This window comes from Chrysochloris asiatica, unplaced genomic scaffold (assembly GCF_000296735.1).
Source record: "Chrysochloris asiatica unplaced genomic scaffold, ChrAsi1.0 scaffold00087, whole genome shotgun sequence".
NCBI classification, from domain to species: Eukaryota; Metazoa; Chordata; class Mammalia; order Afrosoricida; family Chrysochloridae; genus Chrysochloris; species Chrysochloris asiatica.
Genome location: NW_006408605.1, coordinates 7,107,539 through 7,130,449, shown reverse-complemented (window position 1 = coordinate 7,130,449; position 22,911 = coordinate 7,107,539). Strand labels below are relative to the sequence as shown.

General features: G+C 39.2%; 1 protein-coding gene and 1 pseudogene across 1 annotated transcript in view; one reads left to right on the top strand and one right to left on the bottom strand.

Annotated features, from left to right (window-relative positions):
- KDM3B (lysine (K)-specific demethylase 3B) overlaps window positions 1-22,911 on the bottom strand; it is a 104,707-nt gene that overhangs the window by 56,629 nt on the left and 25,167 nt on the right. Inside the window, exons 4-9 of the mRNA XM_006866121.1 lie at window positions 22,226-22,331; window positions 14,491-14,615; window positions 12,406-12,480; window positions 7,428-8,027; window positions 2,961-4,206; window positions 1,842-2,043 (exon numbers count right to left, since the gene is read on the bottom strand). Coding sequence (XP_006866183.1) covers window positions 1,842-2,043; window positions 2,961-4,206; window positions 7,428-8,027; window positions 12,406-12,480; window positions 14,491-14,615; window positions 22,226-22,331 — 2,354 coding nt within the window. The remainder of the gene's footprint in view (window positions 1-1,841; window positions 2,044-2,960; window positions 4,207-7,427; window positions 8,028-12,405; window positions 12,481-14,490; window positions 14,616-22,225; window positions 22,332-22,911) is intronic.
- LOC102816496 lies at window positions 19,090-19,430 on the top strand (annotated as a pseudogene).

The following is a 22,911-nucleotide window of genomic DNA, read 5'->3' as shown; positions in this document are numbered from 1 at the left end:
CAAACTCTGTTTCTCGTACTTTGGGCAAATTGTAAGGAGGGAACAGTCACTGGAGAAGGATATCATGTTTGGTAAGGTGAAGGGTCAGAGAAAAAGAGGAAGACCCCCAACGAGATGGAGTGGCCAAGTGGCAGAATCGATGGACTCAAGCGTGGCAACAGTAGTGAGGTTGGCCCAGGATCGATCAGTGTTTCATTCTGCTGTGTATAAGGTCACTATGAGTTGGTACCAACTCAATGGCACCTAACAACAACGTTTTGTTACCTGCATATTTACAATGAAAAACAAACAAAGCAGGTAATGGACCAGATATGGCCAGTGGGCCTTGACATGGGTCATCCCAAACCTGAAGTTATCAATATTTGAACATTCTCCAGTTCAAGCCAATTCATTCTCTTAAAATTTAAAAAAGAATCCAGCCACGTCTCAACACCACTTCCACTACTTCCCGGTGTAAATCACCATAATTTTTCATCTGAATCATTTCAACAACCTCTTCACTTCCTTCTGCTTTCGTCCTTGCCACCACGCTCAAGTATTCTATTCCCAAGAAGACAAAATGATCTTTTAACATACTTTTTAGTGTCATCCATCAGCTCAAAACCTCCAATGACATTCCTAACCTCCCACCCCCCCATCTCCAATCAAAGTCAAATCCCTTTGAGTAGCCCTTTAAAATCTGGCACCATCATTGACTCTTTGACTTCAACCCCCTACCCACCCTACATAGTGTTTTGGCCAACCTAGTCTTCTGTTCCATGAAAACATTAAGAATGCTCTGGTCTCAGAATGACTGCAACTGCTATTACCTCTACCTAAAATAATTTTTTCTCAGAAAGCTACGTGGCTAACTCCTTAAATCTCACCTATTTAGGGTGTCCTATAGCTTCCCTATCCCTCACATATGCTAATCTTCCTTCCTTTCTTAATTTTTCTCACAGTACGTATTATTGTTATGTGTCATTGAGTCAATTCCAAGCCATAGTGACTCTGTATAGGGTTTCTGAGGAACAGCTGGTGAGCTTGAATTGCCGACCTTGCGGTTCAAATTGACCTTGCAGTCCAACTCATTAACTGATGTGATACTCAACATTTTTTCCTCTCATCTACTGCCTGACTCCCCCAGCTATAACGCAGACCCCTTGAGGTCTGGAATTTGATGGTTTTGTTTATTTTTGAATACTAAATGTGTAGAAAGTGGCTTGGCATGCATCAAGTGCTTGGTAAATATTGGCTGAATAAATGAATCCACAATAAATGACTAAACCACTTAACTTCTTTTGCTGTAAAAATGAAAAATTCTTGGAAGATTGCTTAGAAGAAACTCCTAAATTTACCACGAGGTTGAGGGACAGTGATTAAATAGCTACTGTTTGGTAAAAGCAGGGGATTGTCCTAGTATTTTCATCAGTACTATTTCAAAGACTCTTCACTATATCATGTCTCAATCACATTTCCCCTTCTCTTCAACATGACTCAAGTTACTCTAGCACTGGAGAGAAGTAGGTGGTCAAGCAGATCCACAAAACAAAATGGAGTTCTTCTGTTTATACTATTGGTTTCAAGTGGAGCCCATGTTAGGAATAACTCAATATTGCACAGGGGTTTGCAGCTGAGACTACTCAACTTCGATTCTCCAAGGACAAAGCCACATGTCATTTCACATCCAAACAACTCAGAGGCTACTATATAGTATAGTCTCAGTATAGAATATGAGAGCAAAGGACTAAGGAAGGTGAAGAGAAAGATGATGAGTTATATTGTTTACATCTTCAGAGAGAGTGGGAGCTATGTGTCACTAATGAAAATTGGGAAAGAGGCAAAGAGAGGAGCTTGGGTACCTCCGGAAGTGAAAGAAACGGCAGGCCACAGTGGAATCATCTTGCTCTTGTTCCTTAAACTTCCGATACCTCTCTAGGCGGCACTCACGGCACTTATGCAGATGAGGGGCCACATTGATGCATGATCCATCCTGCAGAAAGGGCTCTCCAGACTGCTTCAGCTTCTTCACTTTGCTCACATCTTTCAGCACTGACTGGCCAACTGTGGTAAGGGACAGAGAAGAGACTGGTCATAAGACGTATAAGTGGGTCCTGAATAACATGAACTTCTTGGAGACAAACACCTGTCCTGGGCTACTCTTCCTTGTTCTGCTTGGACATGTGCCTATGATATCTCACCTCTGACAGAAAGGGAGGGCAGGGAGGAAAGAGATTTCAATAGGAAGCTAGGGATCACAGAGCATTTGTGAGAGGTACCACATCATAGTGAAACAATGCTGGGCATGGGGAAAACCAAGAAGGTATCTTCTACCTGCTGTTAGCACCTCAAGGGTTTGTTTTACTAATTAAGGCCATTTGGGTTCCCATAGAACACCAATTCCCACTGACCACAGCTTTACCACAGGATTTTCTGCCCCGCCCTTATACATTTCTGTACCATGATCTCTACAGAGTTAATGATTTTTGGTAGAGGTGTAAAATCCTGTACATCCTATAGAGGAGCAAACTGAGAGTGATTTCCTTTGTTTCATCAAGTCTACAGATGGCTGCTATGCGAGACTAGAGACCAGTACTCTCCTGAAGTAGATTGGAAGGATAGACCAAAGCAAAACAGAAAGGGATGAGGTAAACAAAGAAATAGTTCCTGACATAAAGTAACAGACTGCCAATTAACATACAGGGGGCTTTAAAATGTTTGTGGAAAAATGGAATTATAAGATAATGAAAAATGTCCACCCACTCATACAGGACAGGCATCCTATCACAGTGTTGATTTAGATGCAATCTGCTTTGAACCAAAAGGTCCAATGAAGGGTCTCTGTTGGACCCTTTTGGCTATGTAATTCTATGAGATTATAGAACTTTCCACCAGAGTGAGGGCTTTTCCTGCCCAAGAGCCCAATAGGCAGTTGAAGCTAGTGCCAGGGCAAAGCTTATGTATAGATCCAACATGATCACCTTTCAGAGGGGCAGTCCGAGGCCGGCCCTTGGGGGCCTGCTTCCCTTTGCCTTTGCCCAGCAACAGCTCAGCATTGCGTTCCCCATTAGGGCCCAGTTTCCCCATTAGGTGCTCCGGAATCCCCTTCAGGCCAGTCTTGGCCTGCAGCTGCTCCTCAGAGTCGCTCAAATCTGACAGGTCACTGTTAGTGCTAGAGTCTGACTCCTGTCTGCAGGCCAAGCTTCGCTCATCCAGTGAGAACCTTTTCACAGATTCAAAAGGAGCTTTGTTCTCCTGTGAAAAATCTTCAGGAAAGGACAGAAAGCCGCCTGAGTTCCTGCCAAAGACAGTACTAAAGGTTTTGAGGAGGGGATTGTCTTGCTGCCCAGGGCCCACAGCTGGCCTCTCCTCTGTGGGGCTAGAAGAGAGAGTAGGCATCTCAATGGGCTGGGTGAGGCTGCTGGTGGGCGAGTTGGAGCGGCCATTCCCCATGGCAGAGAGGCTTGGGCCCCCAGTCGTAAGAGTTGAACCCAGAACACCAGGCACCAGCTTGGAGGAATCAGTTGTGATAAAGAGAGTTTTCTTCTTAGCTAGAGATGCTGGATCCGCAGAGGAGTGAGACTCGGGCCAGCTGGGTGCTGCCTTTGAGGTGACAGTGGTAGCAGGCGAGCTACCTGATGCCTGAGATGCAAAGCTGCTGAAAGGGCTATGTTCAACTTTCTCCACAAATGCAAGAAAAGGGTTAGAGGGCTCTTCTCGGGATAATTTGGGGGGCTGTAAAAATAGATTTTCATGACTCTCTGGTGTGCGGGTATTTAGAAGGCTCCGTGGGAAGGCTGGCGTGAGGGTGGGCATGGACTCTGTGGGTACTTTCCGGTCCACAGAGCTGCCAACCTTAGAGCCTGGCTTAGTGTCTGCTCCAAGAGCGGGTCTGCTTTTACACAGGCCTGAGCTCAAGCTCTCAAGGCTTTGTTTGAATGAATCCCGACTGGAGGAATCATCAGCCAAACTCTCTGAAACGGTAGTGAAGTAGTTACTGGTGGGTAAAGTTTGGGACATGCACTGAAAAAACAAGTTTTTGGAGAGATCAGTGTCTTTCTGAGACTCTGGTGTAGAGCTACAGCCAAAAGAGAAGCCCAGAGGTTTGTTCTCTGTGGCTAAAACCCCATTGGACTGACTCCTTCCATTTCCGAATGTCAAAGGTTGTGATGAACTTGGGAGAGAGGCTCCAAATCCAGAAGAGGCCAGAATAGAATTTCTTGAATTCTGAAAGGAAGATAGCCTCAGTTAGTGATGTTGGTTTTTAGTAACAGTATTAGATCTCTTTCTTAGAGCTAGGTGACTACTAGATAAATAGTTTTTATGGGCCAATTAACTTCTTTCCTATAACTGGATTTTACCAGTGTTGGGAAAGAAACCCACCATAGACCACACAAAATTTTTTGATTCAGACATAGAAAGACGTCATTTATCCTGCCAACTTGGCTATTTGTCAGTTGGTTCACACAGTGCTAGTCTGGATAGGCTTCTTAGTACCTATTTAGAAGTGAAGAGACTAATAACCTAGAGAAAAGGGATCTTGAATAGGTATTAGCTTTCATGTTGAAATATAACTAGTAACCCTTGTGCTATTAATCTACTTCAATGAATTTAGGGGCTATTGTTAAAATTTTTATTTACTTAAGCTATTGCAAACTGTCCATCTTACAAAAGTGACTTTAGTTCTATTATAAGCCCATTTCAATTAAAGAAAAGTATTCTCTTTATAAGTCTAGAATAGAAGCCTCTAAGATAGACCCCTTTTGGAACGTAGCCATATATTTATGGGTCTAAGGTCACCTAAAAGTAAGCATCTATTCAATTAAAGTTAGACCTAAAGATGCTGACATAAAAACCCAAAATGCTTACTAAGCCCTTTTGTTATCATGAGGATCTACCAAGACTCCAGAGAACAAAAGTGTATATACCAACATACCCACCAAATGAAAACATTCAATATAACAAATTAGAACTGATAAAACATTTTCCTTTCTTTTATCTTAAAAATTTATGTTCATTTCTATGGGAGGATTGTATGTATAAATGGCGTGGGCACTTTCATATATATTACACACCTCATATACATACAGAGAGAAAAGTTACATGTAGATAAGAGCTCTACCTTACTATTTGGTAATTCAGTAAAACCCAGTTCCTGACACTTGACTTACAAACTAAAATTTTTTAAATAAATAATTTCTAGGAGGTAAAGGATGATATTCCAAAGCATTCACTTTAAAACAAACATTTGGGATAAAAATTATCTCATGACTATTTAATAAGCATGGGGCTTTCCTTCTGGAGTGATGAAAAAGTTCAGAAACTAGATAGTGGTGATGGTTGCATAACATGATTATGTACTAAATGCCTTTTGAATTGTACACATTAAAATATTAAAAATGGTTAAGTTTTATGCTGTATGCTTTACCACAATTAAAAACAAACATTCCAGATACACAAAATGGTTATTTAGTTAAAAAGGTAGAATTTCAATTTATTTATGCTATTTTTTAAATATATAAGAGAAATATATATTAGGACTTTCCTTGAGGGCTGTGTAAGAGGTACAGAAACCTGAGCCTTGCTGTTAACAGACTACTTCAAGTCATTTGAGAGTTAAAAAAAATTAATGCTCATCTTTCTGTTCCTTCACATTAACCAATCATCAAATCTCCCTCCCTACAAAAAGAGATGGAAGAGAATAGACAGAGCCTTGATTTGGCCAAGAGCCTTTACACCTGCATGACTCAAGGAACCAGCATAAGTGGCTCATGTTTCACTACTAAAGTTACGCTTTAAAAATAAATACACACTTGAATGAAAGCAATTTGGATGATCTTTCATTCTCCTTCAAATGATTAAGTTCCAACTCCCTTTATTAAGAAAGTGATGACAAAGAGCTATCAACTCAGATTTTGGGGGAATAAGTTTCCTGAGATTTGGCATCATAATGGAAACATCCATTTCTGTTCTTTAAAATCATATCCCAAGAGAAGATCTAGGCTGAAACATCAGCATAGTCACAGAAATGTCTCCAAATTCTCTGGAAAAATGCTTTTTGTATCTATTCAGCTTGTGCTACTCAGTGGGTCTCTTTTAAGCATGTATAATTTGGTCTATTTTATAAACCACATTTATAACCATGCTGGCCTTTCACATGAAGTTTATTTTAAGTAACTCAAGCAACATGATGGCTCACACACTTGAAATCTACTAAGATCTCATCACGTACTTCTCTTGGGAATGCTGGTCAACCACCAGAAGACAAACCAAGAAACAACGTGAAATTTGTATGTATAGTCCTCCTCTTCTCCCATCCCACCCCTGCATACTTGTTGTTGTTAATGCCCTTGAGATGGCTCTGACTCACAGCAACTCTGCATAGGGTTTCCAAGGAGAAGCTGGTGGGTTTGAACTGCTGGTCTTGCAGTCAGCAGCCCAGTACTTATCCTGCAGAACCACTAGGGATTAACTAATTGTGCATTTGCTGGGGAAGTAAAGCAGTCAGATGAAATGTATGTGTAGGCTTTATCTGCTATTGCTATACCTACAATGATTGCATTTTAGTATATTAGCTCCTTTAAATATGGTTATGAATTCTTTATAATATACAGTACTTAGCAAACAGTAGTTTCTTTCACAAAATTTATAAATCGCTAAGCATTTCATCTTTATATTTCATAATCCAGCTTGAGTTAAGCATCATAAATCATACTCTGGTCAAAAAAAGTCAATACACTATACAACTGATTTTGATATTGTTTCAAACATGGGGAGTCAACTTGATATTAACTTGTGTTTCACAAAAGTTCCATTTTAGTAATAATACATGCATATGTTTATCAGATACAGAACATTATAAACTAGATACTACTGTGATAAATTCCATCAAACTTTTTCAGATAAGGCCTAAACAGATGAAGTTACAGAGGGAAAAAACCAAAAATCACAAACTTTTACGGACTTATCAATTCATGGAAAGAAGCCCATGCCTGAAGAGAAAGTATCACAAAAGATGAACTGAAAACAGAGGCTGGTAATGGTAGCTTGCACACAGCCTTAATTATAGTGTTCACTATTACCAACACTATAATTCATTAACCTTGCCTCTTACAGGCCTGGTGGAGGCTCAGCCACTAGGTGAACTAAATAGATAACTGAATTTTAACATCTCATTAAATTTCATTGTATAATCAGGTTTTGATTAGACCAGTTTTTCAGGTGACTTTATAGAGCTGATAAAGTTATTAAAACATACACATTTACCCAATGAGAGAAGTGTTACCTCATCAAGCAGTAAAAGCCTATTTACAGAGTATAGTTTAAACAGATCTGAAAAACATTCCTTTTCTGGTGACATTTGAGATGCTTTCTGATGTGTTAACAACAAAAGAAGGTAAAAGAAGAAACAACACAAATTTTGCATATCTGTCCCTGTAGCAACTCACCTCTCCTGAGGCCTGTGGCCAGCTGCCTTTCTGTTTTTCTGGCCCACTCCCTGTTGCAAGGCCAGTGTCTGAGATCCTCACCATGGTTGGGGTACAGCTAGCAGTAGTGACCACAGCTGTTGAAGCCACCAAGCTCTGGCCAATTTGTTCCAATGTCTTTCCTGTCTCTTTGTTTTCAGCTCCACCAACCTCTGGAGCCAAAGGTGTCTGACCTGTGGCTGTAGAATAAGGAGTGAAAGGTACAGGTGTATCCCCACCTACAGGTTCATCCTGTACCACCAGAGTCCTGCCGTTTTCTTTGGTGTAAGTGGCAAAGCGAATGTTGCGATTAATCTGGGGGACAAATGCAGATGGTGGCTGCTTGGCCCTCTGATCCAGTCCTGGTTCTCCACTTGTATTCCCTCCTTTCCAGGGCCCTCGGCTCGCCTCACCTCCATCACTCCCATTACTGTCTACTTCACCCCTGTCTCCTTTGAATTTCTTTGATGCAGGGTCACACCCAGAGTCCGAAGCACTTTTCCTCCTCCGGCCATCTTTCCCCTCTATGCTCTCTCTCTTCTTCTTTCCTTTGGAAGATTTTACTGCTTTTAATGTACCCCCCTACAAAACAAAATTCAAAAAAAGATTTATTACAAGAGGTCTTCCATCCTGTGCAAACCATAAATCATTAACTCTGAATCAAACCAGCCACAGATTTCCAACTACTAATGTCTGTTAGTAGTGGTTATGAATCAGGCTGCTAATCTTATGGTCAGCAGTTCAAAACTACCAGCTGTTCTGTGGGAGAAAAATGAGGCTTTCTGCTTCTGTAAAGATTTACAACCTCAGAAACCCTGTAAAGGTTCGCTGTGAGTTGGAATTGACTCCACGGCACATAACAACAACAACAACGTCGGTTCTAAGACGTTCCCTTTGTCCACAAGCGCTAATCTTCCTGTGACTCAATTTATGAACACACACTCAAGATACCGGTGTGGTTGTTGTTAAGTGTCATCGAGTCAGATACAATTCACAGAGACCCTGTACAGGGTTTCTAAGAAGTGGTTGGTAAGTCTGAATTGCTGACCTTGCAATTAGCAGTGCAGTGCTTATCTGAAGGCGCCACAGGTTAATTCACTTAACAAACCTTCCCCTAAATAAAATGCACTACCTCCTTAAAAGGGTTTTAAATTTTTGTGTAGTTTCTTTTACAAAATAGACTGTTAGAGCAGAAAATCTAAAATTTCTAGGCTGGCAGCTCGTCTATCTCTTGACTTTAAAATCATTATTACATAATTTTCTCCTAATTCAACAGAAATTTGCATTTCTAGTAATGAAATATGACTATCTCCTCTTTTCAGAAGAAGTCACTAAAAACTTATGTTACTTAACTCTTTTGTTACCAGTGGGACCTATAGCACCCACCGACATTTCCTACCTCTGAGGTTTAATGGGAAGTTGCTATCCCAGTTTTAATGTGTATTGACATATAATATGTGACCTGTGTATGTAATGATATGACCTGTATGTGTGAATCTGAAAAAATGTGCCTCATTTCACTAACCCCACCAGAGATCTCTTGGGACATATATGAGTTCCACTAAGAAGCTCTGGTAGCGTAGTGGTTACAAATCGGGCGGCAAGCTGCAAGGTCAGCAGTTCAAAACTACCAGTGGTTCCGCGGGAGAAAGATGAGGCCGTCTGCTCCCGTAAAGATTTACAGCCTCGGAAACCCTGTTTAGGGTCGCTATGAGTCGGAACCGACTCCATGGCACATAACAACAACAACAATTGTATCAAAAGCCTCAAAAAAATGTTTTTCCCCATTTCATTCAAAATGCTTCCCATTACTGAAAACAATTTCAACAAAAAAACTCAAAGCAGAAAATAATTCCATTTTGAAAGGGTGAATATAGGAAAACCAACAATTGTGAGTCTAACCAAGGGAAAAGTGAGCCCAGCAGAAACAGATTTGAATTGCTCTCAGATAGCAATAAAAACTATAAAGACTCAATGACCCAGACCTTAATTCAAAGCATTAAACATGGAGGTGGAAAGAAGTTGGGGGTGGAAAGGCTATCAGACACCAGTCAATCCCTTCCAGTAATTTCAGCAGATCTCATGAAATCTTACTTGTGTCTTATTTGAGAGGTTAGACAATGTAAGAGGATACAGGATAATAAGAGCAATCTCTAAATAAACTCCATTCCTGAGAAGGATGAGGGGGAGAAAGCAGCAGACATAGTTAAGATTCTCTAATGTAACCTTTGTGCAGCAAGAGCTTTTATCTGGAACGCTCTGTAGATTCTATCATGAAGCAAGTATTCCTTTTAACTTTTATTCAGTTAACATGTGTTGGTGTTATATTAAACTAATGACCTGCGGTTATTTAGCCATCAGTATTTAACAACTTGGAAACCCTATACGGGGTCACTATGGGTCGGAACTGAGTTGACGGCACTTAATAACAACGGCAATTTAACATCTTAATTACTGTCTTTGAATATTTATAGATTCATTGTATAGATCTGCCTTTATTTGTAATCATTATGTTATAACTGAAACATTATCCAATTTTCTCTTTTTTTCTTGCCAATTCTGATTTCCATATTTTTCAGTTTTTTACCACCTTAATCTCCATCGTTTCTCCCTTAATTTCCTTCTCGAACTTTTAAACAAAGCTCTAGATTCACTTCAGTTTCCATCACATTTTTGGTAACCTTATCTAAGTTTCTAAATCTTTCATTCAAGAACTATTTTTTGCTAAGCATTTTTTTCATTCCATCTGCTTGTCGCAATCAACTTGACAGCAGTGGGTTTTGTTTGGTTATTACCACCAGTTTTCAGTGTGGTGAACTACAAAAGTGCTATCAGTGAAATCTCTCCTTTCTTTTCTTGTTTACTCATCCATATTCACACTTTAAGGAGTTGAGGTGATATGGGTCTCTGAGTTACTGTAAAACTTTGCAGAACTGTCATATTAATTATACAGTGAAACCTGTGAAAACAGGAGCCTGTGTAAGGTAGAAACCTGTCAGAGAAGGAAAACTAAAAATTTGTGCTACTAATAGAGAGCAATAAAAAGGTGGTTAAGACTGTATCCTGTCAAAGGCAGAAAACTTGTGAGGCCCAGAAAAACAAAGCAGTCCTGTTGAGTTCCAGTGCTTACAGGTTCCAATGTACTTTACTAGCCAAGAAGAAAGTCATATCATGGCAAAGCTGGAAAGGAAAGAATCAACCATCTACTGCTGACAAATCACAGATCCCAACTCTAACTCAAGTCAGCCAACTTATAGAGTGAGTCTGGCTCATAGTAGCCACTTACCATTATTCCCTGAGCATAATTGATATGTAGTTATCACAGCTGCCAAAAGAACAAACAGATTTGTGCCAAAAGAAAGAAGTACAGCCAGAGTGCTCTCTGGAGGCCAAGATGGCCAAACTTTGTCTATCATACTTTAGACATATTGTCAGAAGGGACCAGTTGCTGGAGAAGGATTATCATGTTTGGTGAGGTGGAGGGTCAGATAAAAAGAGGAAGACCCCCAGGGAGATGGACTGGCAAAATGGCTGCATCAATAGGCTCAAGCATGGCAACAACTGTGAGGTTGGCCTAGGACTGGGCAGTGTTTTGTTCTGTTGTGCATAGGGTCGCCATGAGTCAGTACCAACTCGATGGCACCTAACAACAACAATTGTTGGTAAGCTATTCACATATGATTAGGTGGCCGAGGATATGGAGACCAGTACTCTTTGGCTACATCTGGCCAGCTGAGCAATATCTGGCTGAATGAAGGAAATAAGAAAGAGACTAAAAGGGGCTTGAATAAACTATTTGGGGAGTCCTGGTGTGGTGCTGCAGGTTAATGTGTGGTGCTGCAGGTTAATGCACTGGATTGCAAGATCGGTTTGAGCTACAAGGTTGGTGGTTCAAGCTCACCAGCTGCTCCTTGGAAGTCATATACAAGGTTGCTATGAGTTGGAACTGACACCACGGCACTTAACAACATACTATCGGAGTCCTGGTATGGAGCTGTGGGTTAATGTGTTGGTCTGCAAAGTTGGTTTGAACCGCAAGATCAGTCTTTTAAGTTCACCAGTTGCCCTCGGAAACGCTATACAGGGTCCCTATGGGTTGTAACTGATTCGATGGCACTTAACAACTACAACAATATACTATCAAAGTAACAGGTGTTTTCAACCATATAAACACAGTCAAGACACATATCCTACAGGACTGGGCAATCTTTCATTCTGTTGTACAACAAGTTGGAGTTGACTTCATGACAACTATCAACAACAACAATATGATAGTAAAGAGCTATTAAATGTACCCGATTCTTCCGTTCCTACTCTGATCTTGTTTTTATTAAGTCAAGCATGACTGGATAAATATAAAGGACTGTATATTTAGCAGGAGTGGTCAAGACAACAGTATGACAGAAGTGCTACAATACTATAAGAAATGTATGGACAGTTGGCTGTAATTTGAAGGATACTTACGGAGGATTCCTTGATTAGGTCAGGTACTGATTTATACAGTACCTTTTTGTTTTGCTATGATAATTTTGAATAAACCAAGAGTTGGTCTGGTTCACAATAATTATAGAGTACTCCACTGTGTACTGAGCACTGGACAAGGCACCTGCCAGAATTTGATTCTTCTTGGGAGTATAGAATACAGACCCTCTCAGAGTTCACTACTAATGGAAGGGGATGTAGCTTCTCTTCCATTGTTCAAATATACCTGTCCTGAGAGACGGTAAGAAGAAATAGTTAGGTCTTGGATTTAAAAGCCATTAGGGAACATTGCTATGGTTAAAAAGGTTGGCTCGGACAGTTCTCGCTCTTGAAACCATCATCCTGAAACTGGATAGAATGTACAGTGGCCAAAGATAAAACACAAAAGGGATTCATGGATAATAGACACACAAGGGACCTACATAACAAGATATTGCAAACTCATAAGTCTACCCAGAGACTCAGTTCATTACTGTACCTCACTCTGAGGTGTTGAGTTGTCCATCAGCATCACATGGATCAGTCTGGGATCCACTGACTTGATCTCACCACTCTAGGATAGGAGCAGGATAGTAAAAGACATATAAAAGAGGTAAAAAAGATATTTAAAGCCTTGTCCACCAAAGTCATAATTATGTGTTTTTCTAATCTACGTAATTATCTCTACTCTCCATTAAAATGAAAGCTCCACGAGAACAGGGATTTCTGCCTTCTCACTCACTGCTAAAATTAAATCTGGAAAACACCTAAACACTCAAATATTGGTTAAATGAAGAATGAAAGAACTGAGTTCAATGCCCAATGTCTCTTTTAGGGATGTTAATTTCAAATTCTCCATTTCTAAAATTCTATTTTGTATATTACAGAAAGCAAAAGCCTTTAGAATCAACAGTCACTAAGTGCACTGTTCTACTGTTAAAGAATAAACACTATTTTTTGTGGGGGTGTTCATTTGATAGAAAGTATCAAGTTTTAATATGCATATCCTTTGATTTAGCAAAAACACCAAGGAACATACAATAATGTGAAACAGTACACAGAAATACATGCTCAAGAATATTCACTATTATATCATTTATATTAGTGAAAATACTGTCAATGATTTAAAAGTCTACCAGTATTAGATTAATATTTATTATATTAGATGGAATACTACATATCTGTTTTAAAAGGATGAGGGAGATCTCTATATATACTTGCATAGAACGATTTTTGTAGCATACAATTACGTAAAAAGGTAAACTGTAGAACTATATGTACCATATGTTACTTAAATTTGATTTATATATCACAGAACTACTATATACACATAAACACGCAGAGAAAATAGTAGGGGGATTCAAACAGTTTGTGGAAAACAGAATTAAAAAATAATGGAATTTTTACACTAACTTTTTGAAGTCCTCTCATATTTGGAAGGATAGGAGATACAAACACCAAACTGTTAATGGTGGTTATTACGGATGAGTGATATTTGCTTAGAGCTGACTTGCAGTATCTACTTTATAAACATGCATATTGTCTGAAAATTTTAAATTAAAGATTTATCACTTTAATAATTAAAAAAACAAACAAACTCAATAAAGACATAAATAAATAAAAACACTTAAAACTTATATAAGACCATTAAGGGAAGTGTGAAACCAATTCAAAGGTATCATAAATATATATTGTTGTTGTTGTTAAGTGCCATTGACTCAATTTCAACTCATAGCAACCTGTATAGGCTGGCTTTCCAAAGACTGTCTGGTAGGTTTGGACCACTAACCTTTGGGTTCACAGTCCAGTGCTTACTCTGCATCGCCACACCAAGATTCCAAATATATAATGGTTTGCCTCAAAATACTCATCTACTGTTTTTCCTAAACAATTGATTCTCCAAGAATCTCTAGTTAATATGTGCTTCCTATTAATTTCATTAGAAACATTTTTTTTCTCGCACCTAAGGAGTCCTGGTGTGGTACTATAGGATCCTTCTATGCTATGTAGATGCCTCTAGGTCAGTTTGAACTGCAAGGTCCATTGTTCAAATCCACCAACTGCTCCTTGGAAACCCTATACAGGGTTGCTATGAGTCAGAACTGACTTGAAAGCACTTAACAACAACAATATGGGAGTCCTGGTGTTGCACTGGACCACCTCAGAAAACCTATACAGGGTCATTATGAGATAGAAACGATTCATTGGCACTTAACAACAAAATAGTTAACAAGGGAATGTGGTAGAATTATTACAGAAGCAAATGCTGACTAGTCTTTTAAATACTAACCATAGTGAATATGAAATATATTGCTTGACAGATTTCAAAGCACCTTCAAACACATGATGACAATCCCCAACATCATACAGTTTAGTCAGTGGAGACTTGCACAATTACTTCTAATTTACAGATGAGAAACTGAAGTTAAGAAAGTTTAATTGCTTTTCCCAATGTCCTATAGCCATTAGGTTATAGAACTAAGGATAGAACCCAAATCTTACTTGAAGTTAAATGCTCTCTTTCTCTACACCACCCTCTGAAAGGGGAAGGGAGGACCTTAAACTAAATAACACAGACCCTCACCTCAGTTAAAGACACCTCCATAAGACGAGTAATGGAGTCTTGATGGCTTACAACACCGCAGACCCAACATTCTTCCCCCTCAGGCTGGTATACTTTGACCCTGTGACCTTGAACACTGTAGGGACCTAAAGGAGAGATCAATCAGTATTAAATATTTTTGGCTAAGCAATATTTAATTGTTTCTAAATGCAGAAGGAAAACTATATGGAATAAATAAATGTACTTTCAGTCCCTTTATATAGAGGGGATAAATGATCAATTCCAGATTTATCATATTTAATAACAACTTAAAAGTAAAACATAACTGATTTTGCTCAGTGATCTTTGTAAATCTTTAGTTACCTAAAGATTCCTTAGAATCATCCAGGCACTTCATTCTAGCTTGTCTCAATCTTCCTATTCAAGAAGTAATTTTGGGAGGAAAAGGAAGCTTAGTAATTAAAAACCATATAAATGTAGTATAGAACTGTACTAGATACCTGGTGTGCACAAGAAAAAGAATGGGAGGTCACTAAACTAAATGCGCTATTATGTTAAGTGATCTTAGGAACGATATAAGACTCTTTGTATTCTACCATTTGGCTTTCACCATCACTTGTCTGTCAGTTTGTCGTACTGTGGTGGCTTGCATGTTGCTGTGATTCTGGACGCTATGCCACCAGTATTTTAAATACCAGCAGGGTTATCCATGATGGACAGGTTTAAGATGAGCTTCCAGATTAAGACATACTAGGAGAAAGGAGAGACGGACTACTTACAAATATTTAGTCACTGACAACCTTATGAATAGCAGTGGAACACTGTCAGCACCAGGATACTGAATACTGAAACATGATGAAGAGCACCAGACTACTGTCACATATAATGTTGGAAATTGAGCCCCTCAGGTTGGAAGGCACTCAAAATATAGATGGGGAGGAGCTGCCTCCTCAAAGTAAAGTTGACCATGAGACTTGAATGCAGTAAAGTCTTTGGGACCTCTATTTGCTGTTGGGGCACAACTCAAAATGAAGACAAACGGCTGTAAACACCCATTAATAATCGGAGCATGGAATGTACAAAGTATGAATCTAGAAAAATAGAAACAGTCAAAAATGAAATAGAATGCATAAACATTGATATCCTAGGCATTGTTGTTGTTAAGTACTGTCCAGTCAGTTCTGACTCATAGTGACACGGTATAGGGTTTCTGAGGCTGGTTAAGCTTGAACTGCCGACCTTGAGGTTCAAACTGACCTTGCAGTTCAGCATATTAACCCACACAACCACACTAGGACTCCTGAAATGGACTGGCACTGGCCATTTTGAATCTAACAATCCCAAGGTTTACTATGCTGGGAATGACCAATTAAAGAGGAATGACATCATATTCATTATCAAAAAGAACACTTCAAGATCTGTCTTCAAGTACAACACTGCCAGTGATAGGATAATATTCATAAATCTACAAGAAAGATCAATTAGCACTGGACTGCAAGATTGGTTTGAATCACAATGTTGGCAGTTCAAACTCACAAATGGCTCCTCGGAAACTCTATACAGGGTTGGTATGAGGTGGAACAAACTCAATGGCACTTAACAACAAACAAGGAAGACCAGTAAGTACCACTACTATTAAAATTTATGTGCCAATCACTAGAGCCAGTAATGATAAAATTGAAGAATTCTATCAATTTCTTCAATTTGAAATTGATCAAACATGCAATCAAGATATATTGATAATTACTAGCAATTGGAATGCAAATGTTGGAAAAAAAGAGACAGGATCAGTGGTTGGAAAATAGGGCCTTGGTGACAGAAACAATGCTGGAGCTCACATGATAGAATTTTGCAAGACCAATGATGTCTTCATAGCAAATACTTTTTTTAAACAACATAAAAGACAACTATATACTTGGACCTTACCAGATGGAATCCACAGAATTCAAATTGACTATAGCTGAAGGAGCTCTGGTAGCGTAGTGGCTACGAATTGGGCTGCCAACCTGAAGGTCAGTGGTTCGAAACTACCAGCCGCTCTGCGGGAGAAAGATGAGGCTTTCTACTCCCGTAAAGATTTACACCCTCGGAAACCCTGTACTGGGTCGCTATGGGTCAGAACTGACTCGACGGCACTTAACAACAACAACAACATAGCTGTGGAAAGAAACATGGAAAAGTTCCTTATCATCAACCAAAACAAGGCCAGGGTAGGCTGTGGAACAGACCATCAAATGCTCATATGCGACTTCAGGATGAAGCAGAAGCAAATTAAAAAAACTCCACAAGAGGCAAAATATGACCTTGAATACATCCCACCTGAATTTACAAATCACCTGAAAAACAGATTTGATGGATTAGGCCCTAAAGACCGAATGAAGACCAGAATAGTTGTGGGATGATATCAAAAACATACAGGAAGAAAGTTAAGAGTCATTGTTGTTATTGTTAAGTGCCGTTGAGTCGGTTCCTGAGTCATAATGATCTTGTATAGGGTTTCCGAGAAGCAGCTAGTGAACTTGAACCACTGACCTCACGGTTCAAACTGACCTTGTAGTCCAGTGCATTAACCCACAGAGCCACACCAGGATGCCAAAAGCTCATTAAGAAAACAAAAAAGAAGAGACTCTGAAACTTGCTCTCTAGCTTAGAAATGCTAAAGCAAATGGAAGAAGTGAGGTGATACGAACAGAAAAGATACGAATAGAAAATTTCAAAGGGCAACTTGATTAGACAAAATCAAATATTATAATGAAATGTGCAAAGACCTGGAGTTAGAAAACCAAAAGGGAAGACCATGCTCAGTATTTCTCAAGCTGAGGAAAATGAAGAAAAAAAAATTCAAGCCTTGACTTGCTATACTGAAGGATTCTAAGCGCAAAATACTGAATAATACAGAAAGCATTAAAAGACGACGGAAGAAGCGATGGGGCAGCTGGAGACTTTAGATCCAGAGAGGGAGAGTGACTGTCTGCTGAAGACCTGGGAGTATGGGGGAAGGATTGCATGGAGGGGATTGTAACCATGGCAATGAGACGATACACGATAGAATGAATGTAAGACTGATGTTCTCCCATGTAAATTATCACATAATTCACAATAAAACATTAAAAAAAAAAAAGACGATGGAAGGAGAAATTAAGTCTCTTACGGACAAACTCCCTCTAAGACTGAAACTCAAAGGAAACAAACACATGAGCAGGCATGTAAGATTGTTGGTGACCATGTTGGTCTACTGGTGAGTGGAAGAGGGGGAAAGGCAGCAATGAAGAGATGGGCTGAGTTCAACCACGTTAGAATCCTACTGACCTGGAGATGAGAGAGAAGAGGAAGGGCTGGTTGGTGTGAAGTGTGGTGAGACCTGGGGATTCCTAAGCTCATGGTCAAGGACATAGCCACAGAGGGCTAGAGTGGAGAGTGAAGCATCCAGCTGATATGAGGGAAGGGAGACACACAACAACACCCAAACTTGCGGCAAGTACCCATTTGACCTAGCTTTGATAGCTCGATGATCAGAACTTGACTTGTTGTTAAGTACTGTGGAGTCGGTTCCAACTCATAGTAACCCTTACAGGGTTTCCAAGGCTGAAAGCCTCATCTTTCTCCCATGGAACAGCTGGTAGTTTCGAACTGCCAACCTTGAGGTTAACAGCCCGATTTGTAACCACTATGCTACCAAACAATTTTTGATAAAGGAAACAAGTGTAAATTGCTACCATTTGATAAACTTGACTTATACTTATGGATGTAGTATCTCGAAATACCAACTGAGAGGGAAGGAGTCTTAACATCACTTATCAATCCTATCCCCTCTGTACACAGGGTAGATAAGGACAGGCAACTTAGACATTGGTTACGAAAACTGAGGGGGTGATAATGAGGGGGAGATAAAGACACAAAGTGACTGGCTTACAAGTTTTCAAGAGGGAGTTTAGTTTAAGAGTGTTGGGGGAAAGGTAGAGTTCCCACTGAATAGTTTTCATCTTGTCTAGACGGGTCTGGTGAAAAGAGAAGAGGGTAAGAATCTTAGATTCAATAGTGAGTAATTGTTAACATGACTAATTGCGACTGTCACAACTGTAAAGGTAGAAGTTTGTAACAAAAATGCGGGAAGTAGTTAATCTTACAGTCCAGAAACAGAGGACCCTAGGACCATCAAGGGAGAAGAATATGAATGGAATGTGGGAACCTATCTAGGGAAGCAGCAACACCAGAGATGGAGGCAGAGATGAGGACATGGAGACAGAGAGCAGCTAAGGACTCTAGACTCACAGAAAGAGAAAGACTGAGGGCTAGTGGCCATGAGGCAGGCTTGCAGAATGTGCCCCTTGGTTGTTTAAATTATATATTTCTGAGTGTTTTCGTGTACAACCCCCCTGCAATGAAACGATGGTGTAACACCGATGTTCTACCATGTAAACTATCATTCAATTCACAACAAAAACTTAAAAAAAAAAAAAAGGTTAATGTTCAACTATTTAAAGAGGTAGCATATGATCAAGAGTGAATGATCCAGGCGTGAGGTCGCGGTAGCTACCAGAACACAGCTGCCTCCTTGTTGCCATCTCCCTCCGGTGTTACCGGTTCTCTTCCCCTCTTTCCCGCAGCGATCGACAGGCCATGGCAGACCCTCGCATGAGGCAGATCAAAATCAAAACCTGCATAGTGAAGCGATTGGTCAAAGAAAAAGTGATGTATGAAAAAGAAGCAAAACAAAGGAAGAAAAGATTGAAAAAAATGAAGGCTGAAGATGGTGAAAATTATGCCATTAAAGCAGATGATTCTCCTTATAGACAGAGATCTTGCAAGAGTCCCGGTTGATGATCCCAGATTGCCAGCGCAGGTTGGACAATGCATATACTGATCTTCTGCAGCTACTAGAAAGTGAAAAAGACTTGGAAGAAGCTGAGGAATTTAAAGAAGCACGTTCAGTACTGGATTCAGTGAAGTTGGAAGACTGATGGGGTCTTTTGCCTTAAATCCTGGGATCCATTCCACAATTCATTGTTTTTGACCACTGCTGTGTTAAGTTCAAGTAGAATGAGAATGTGATTCTTTTTCTTCAGTTCGCATAATAAAATTGTTTCTTTCATAAAAAAAAAAAAAAAAGTGAATGATCCAGAAGGAAGAAGTCCAAAGTACATTGAAGATACTGGCAAAGAACAAGGCACTAGGAATTGAGGGAACACAAATCAAAATCTTTCAACAAATTGATGGAAGTACTGGAGGCACTCACTCATCTATGCAAAGAAATTTGGAAGACAGCTTAGCTACCTGGCCAACTGATTAGAAGAGATCCACATTTGTGCACATTCCAAAGAGAAGTGACCCAATAGAATGCAGAAATCATTGGCCATTTTGTTAAACAACATCCAAAAATGGCTGCAAGCATATATTGACAGAGAACTTCCAGAGGTTCAAGATGGATTCAGACAAGGATGTGGAATGAGGGGTATCACTGTTGATGTAAGATGGATGTTGGCTGAAAGCAAAGAATACCAGAAAGATGTTTACCTGTGCTTTATTGACTATGTAAAGGCTTTCGATTGTGTGGATCACAACAAACTGTGGACAAAATTGCAGAAAATGAGTATTCTGGAACACTTAATTGTGCTCCTGAGGAACCTGTACATAGATTATGAGGCAGTTGTTTGAACAGAACCAGGGAACACTGAATGGTTTAAAATTAGAAAAGGTGTGTGCCAGGGTTGTATTCTTTCACCATACTTATTCAATCTGTATGCTGAACACATAATCTGAGAATCTGTATTATATGGAGAACAATGTGGGATCAGGATTGGAGGAAGACTCATTAACAACCTGCTATATGCAGATGATACAACATTGCTTGCTAAAAGCAAAGAGGACTTAAAGTACTTACTGATGAAGATCAAACACCACTACTTTCGTTATGGGTTGCACCTCAATGTAAAGTAAACAAAAATCCTCACCACTGAACCAATAAACAACATCCACATCAATGGAGAAAAGATTGAAGCTGTCAAAGACTTTCTTTTGCTCAGCTCAACCATCAACACTCATGGAAGCAACAGTCAAGAAATCAAACGATATGTAGCATTAGGTAAATTTGCTGCACAAGGCCTCTTTAAAAGAGCTCAAGAGCAAACATGTCAATTTGAGGACAAAGATGAGCCTGATCCAAGCCACGGTATTTTCAAGAGCCTCACATGCACATGAAAGTTGGATTAATGAATAAGGAAGACCGTAGAAGAATTGAAGCATCTGAGTTTTGGTGTTGGAGGAGAATATTAAAAGTACCATGGACTGCCAAAAGAACAGATATGTGCTGGAAGAAGTATAGCCAGAGTGCTCCTTGGAAGCCATGATGGCCAGACTTTGTGTCTCATACTTGGGACATATTACCAGAAGGGACTGGTCCCTAGAGAAGAACAGCATGCTGAGTATAGTGAAGGGTTTGAGAAAAAGAGGAAGACCTTCAGTGAGATGGATTGGCACAGTGGCAGGAGCAATGGGTTCAAGTGTTGCAATGATTGTGAGGTTGGTGAAAGACCCGGCAGTATTTCAATCTGTTGTGAATAGGGTGGCTATGAGTCAATACTGACTTGATGGTACCTAACAACAACAATTTGGCTTTTAATAACTGGGTAGAAAGTCCAACTTATGGGGTTCCAGTCTCTATACTAATAACAGTCTGAACAAATAAAACACCTCCCTTCCTAGTAACACAGGGCTTCAAAGATACTACTTTCTCAGCAATTTTAGCTGGTCTTCCAAGGATAGTTTCTTTCTCCCTCCCACAAATTTTTTGTACATATGAAACTATGTATCTGTACCATTATTTTATTTTATTTTCCCTCAAATGTTTTATTGTGAGCTATGTGACAGTTCACATGGAAAACATTTGTACCATTACTTTATGCTTTCTCAGAGCTATAATTAAGCCTCCTAATTTGTCTCCACATACTCACACACTCATCCATCATTCTGCTACTCAATTTCCTTCTCTCCTCTACCAATTTTTTCCCAAATTCTTTCTTCTTCTATGTTGTTGTTGTTGTTAAGTACCGTGGAGTCGGTTCCGACTCATAGTGACCCTGCACAGGGTTTCAGAGGCTGTAAATCTTTAGGGGAGCAGAATGCCTCATCTTTCTCCCACAGAATCGCTGGTAGTTTCAAACTGTTGACCTTGAGGTTGGCAGCTTGACTTGTAACCACTACGCTACCAGAGCTTCTTCTATACTGCTCCCTAATTAAAATGATAAATATCATTTTATTCTGATATCCTCCTTTCTCAAATAGATTAGATTTCTTACCTTTACCTATTTAAATTTACTTTTTACCAAATACTGTATTTCACTGAAAATCATGTTATTATGAAGTATATAAAGGAAGGGAAGTGATTGTGTAATGTTAAAGGAAAGATAAATAAAGTTTGCCCTTCATGTAGCATCTCAGGCAAAACTTGTATCTGAACTAGAAAAGTTAATAATTTGTTGTTTTCATTCTTGGATATATCCCACTCACATTAGCATATGTCTAGTACATGTTAAGTTCTTAATAAATAGTTAAAAATTAATAAAACATATAGCATCATGAGGAAATACTAGTCTGAGTGAGATCTCATTTTCCCAGTCTTTTTTAGAGATTCAGTTAACTGGAAATACTCTTTTAAAAGAAAATATGTATAAATGTTTATGGTGTCCCATTCTATCACTCTCAACATTCACCACACACTTGATTCAGAGTCCAAGAACAAAAGACTATCTGTTCTTACCTCGGCTGAATATCTCTTGTAATTTCTGGTCACTGATCAAAGCATTAACTGTTTCTCTCAGTGCAGCATGTTCCAAAAGAATCTGATTTTGGCTATCTGTTCCCATCTGGTAAAGATAAAGGAAGAAAACAACTGAACATTAAAATAATTACTATTAGCATGTATCCAGATGAGAAAACTCATACCCCTAAGGAGTTTTATATCAGCATTTTTCAAATAATGTTCTCTAAAATCCTTGTATCATGAGATGCTCTGCAAAAAACGAAGCATGCTAGGATCAATTAGATTTAGTTAACATTGCATATTATAACTTTCCACATACAATAGCATAGAGGCTATGAGAAGTCTTGTAGGAAAGAAATCTGTTTTGGTCAATGTTTTCCATACTTATCTGACCACAAAATATTTTATTCCATGCAAATTTTAAATTTATATTAGCATTTACTTATTGAACATTTTGAATTCATACTGTAAGTAGTAGGTTCATAAAGATGAATGAAGCAAGGTTGTTGCCTTTGTGAGGGAAGAAGACATATTAACAAAAATCAACAATAGTTCATGGAACACAGCAAAACTACATATCTCCCGATTTTTAACTGTCAAACAGTGAGAAATAAATACTTCACTGAACAAACTAATGTGAACTTCTGTCTTACTTAAATTCTGAAACTGTAACTCAGATGTTA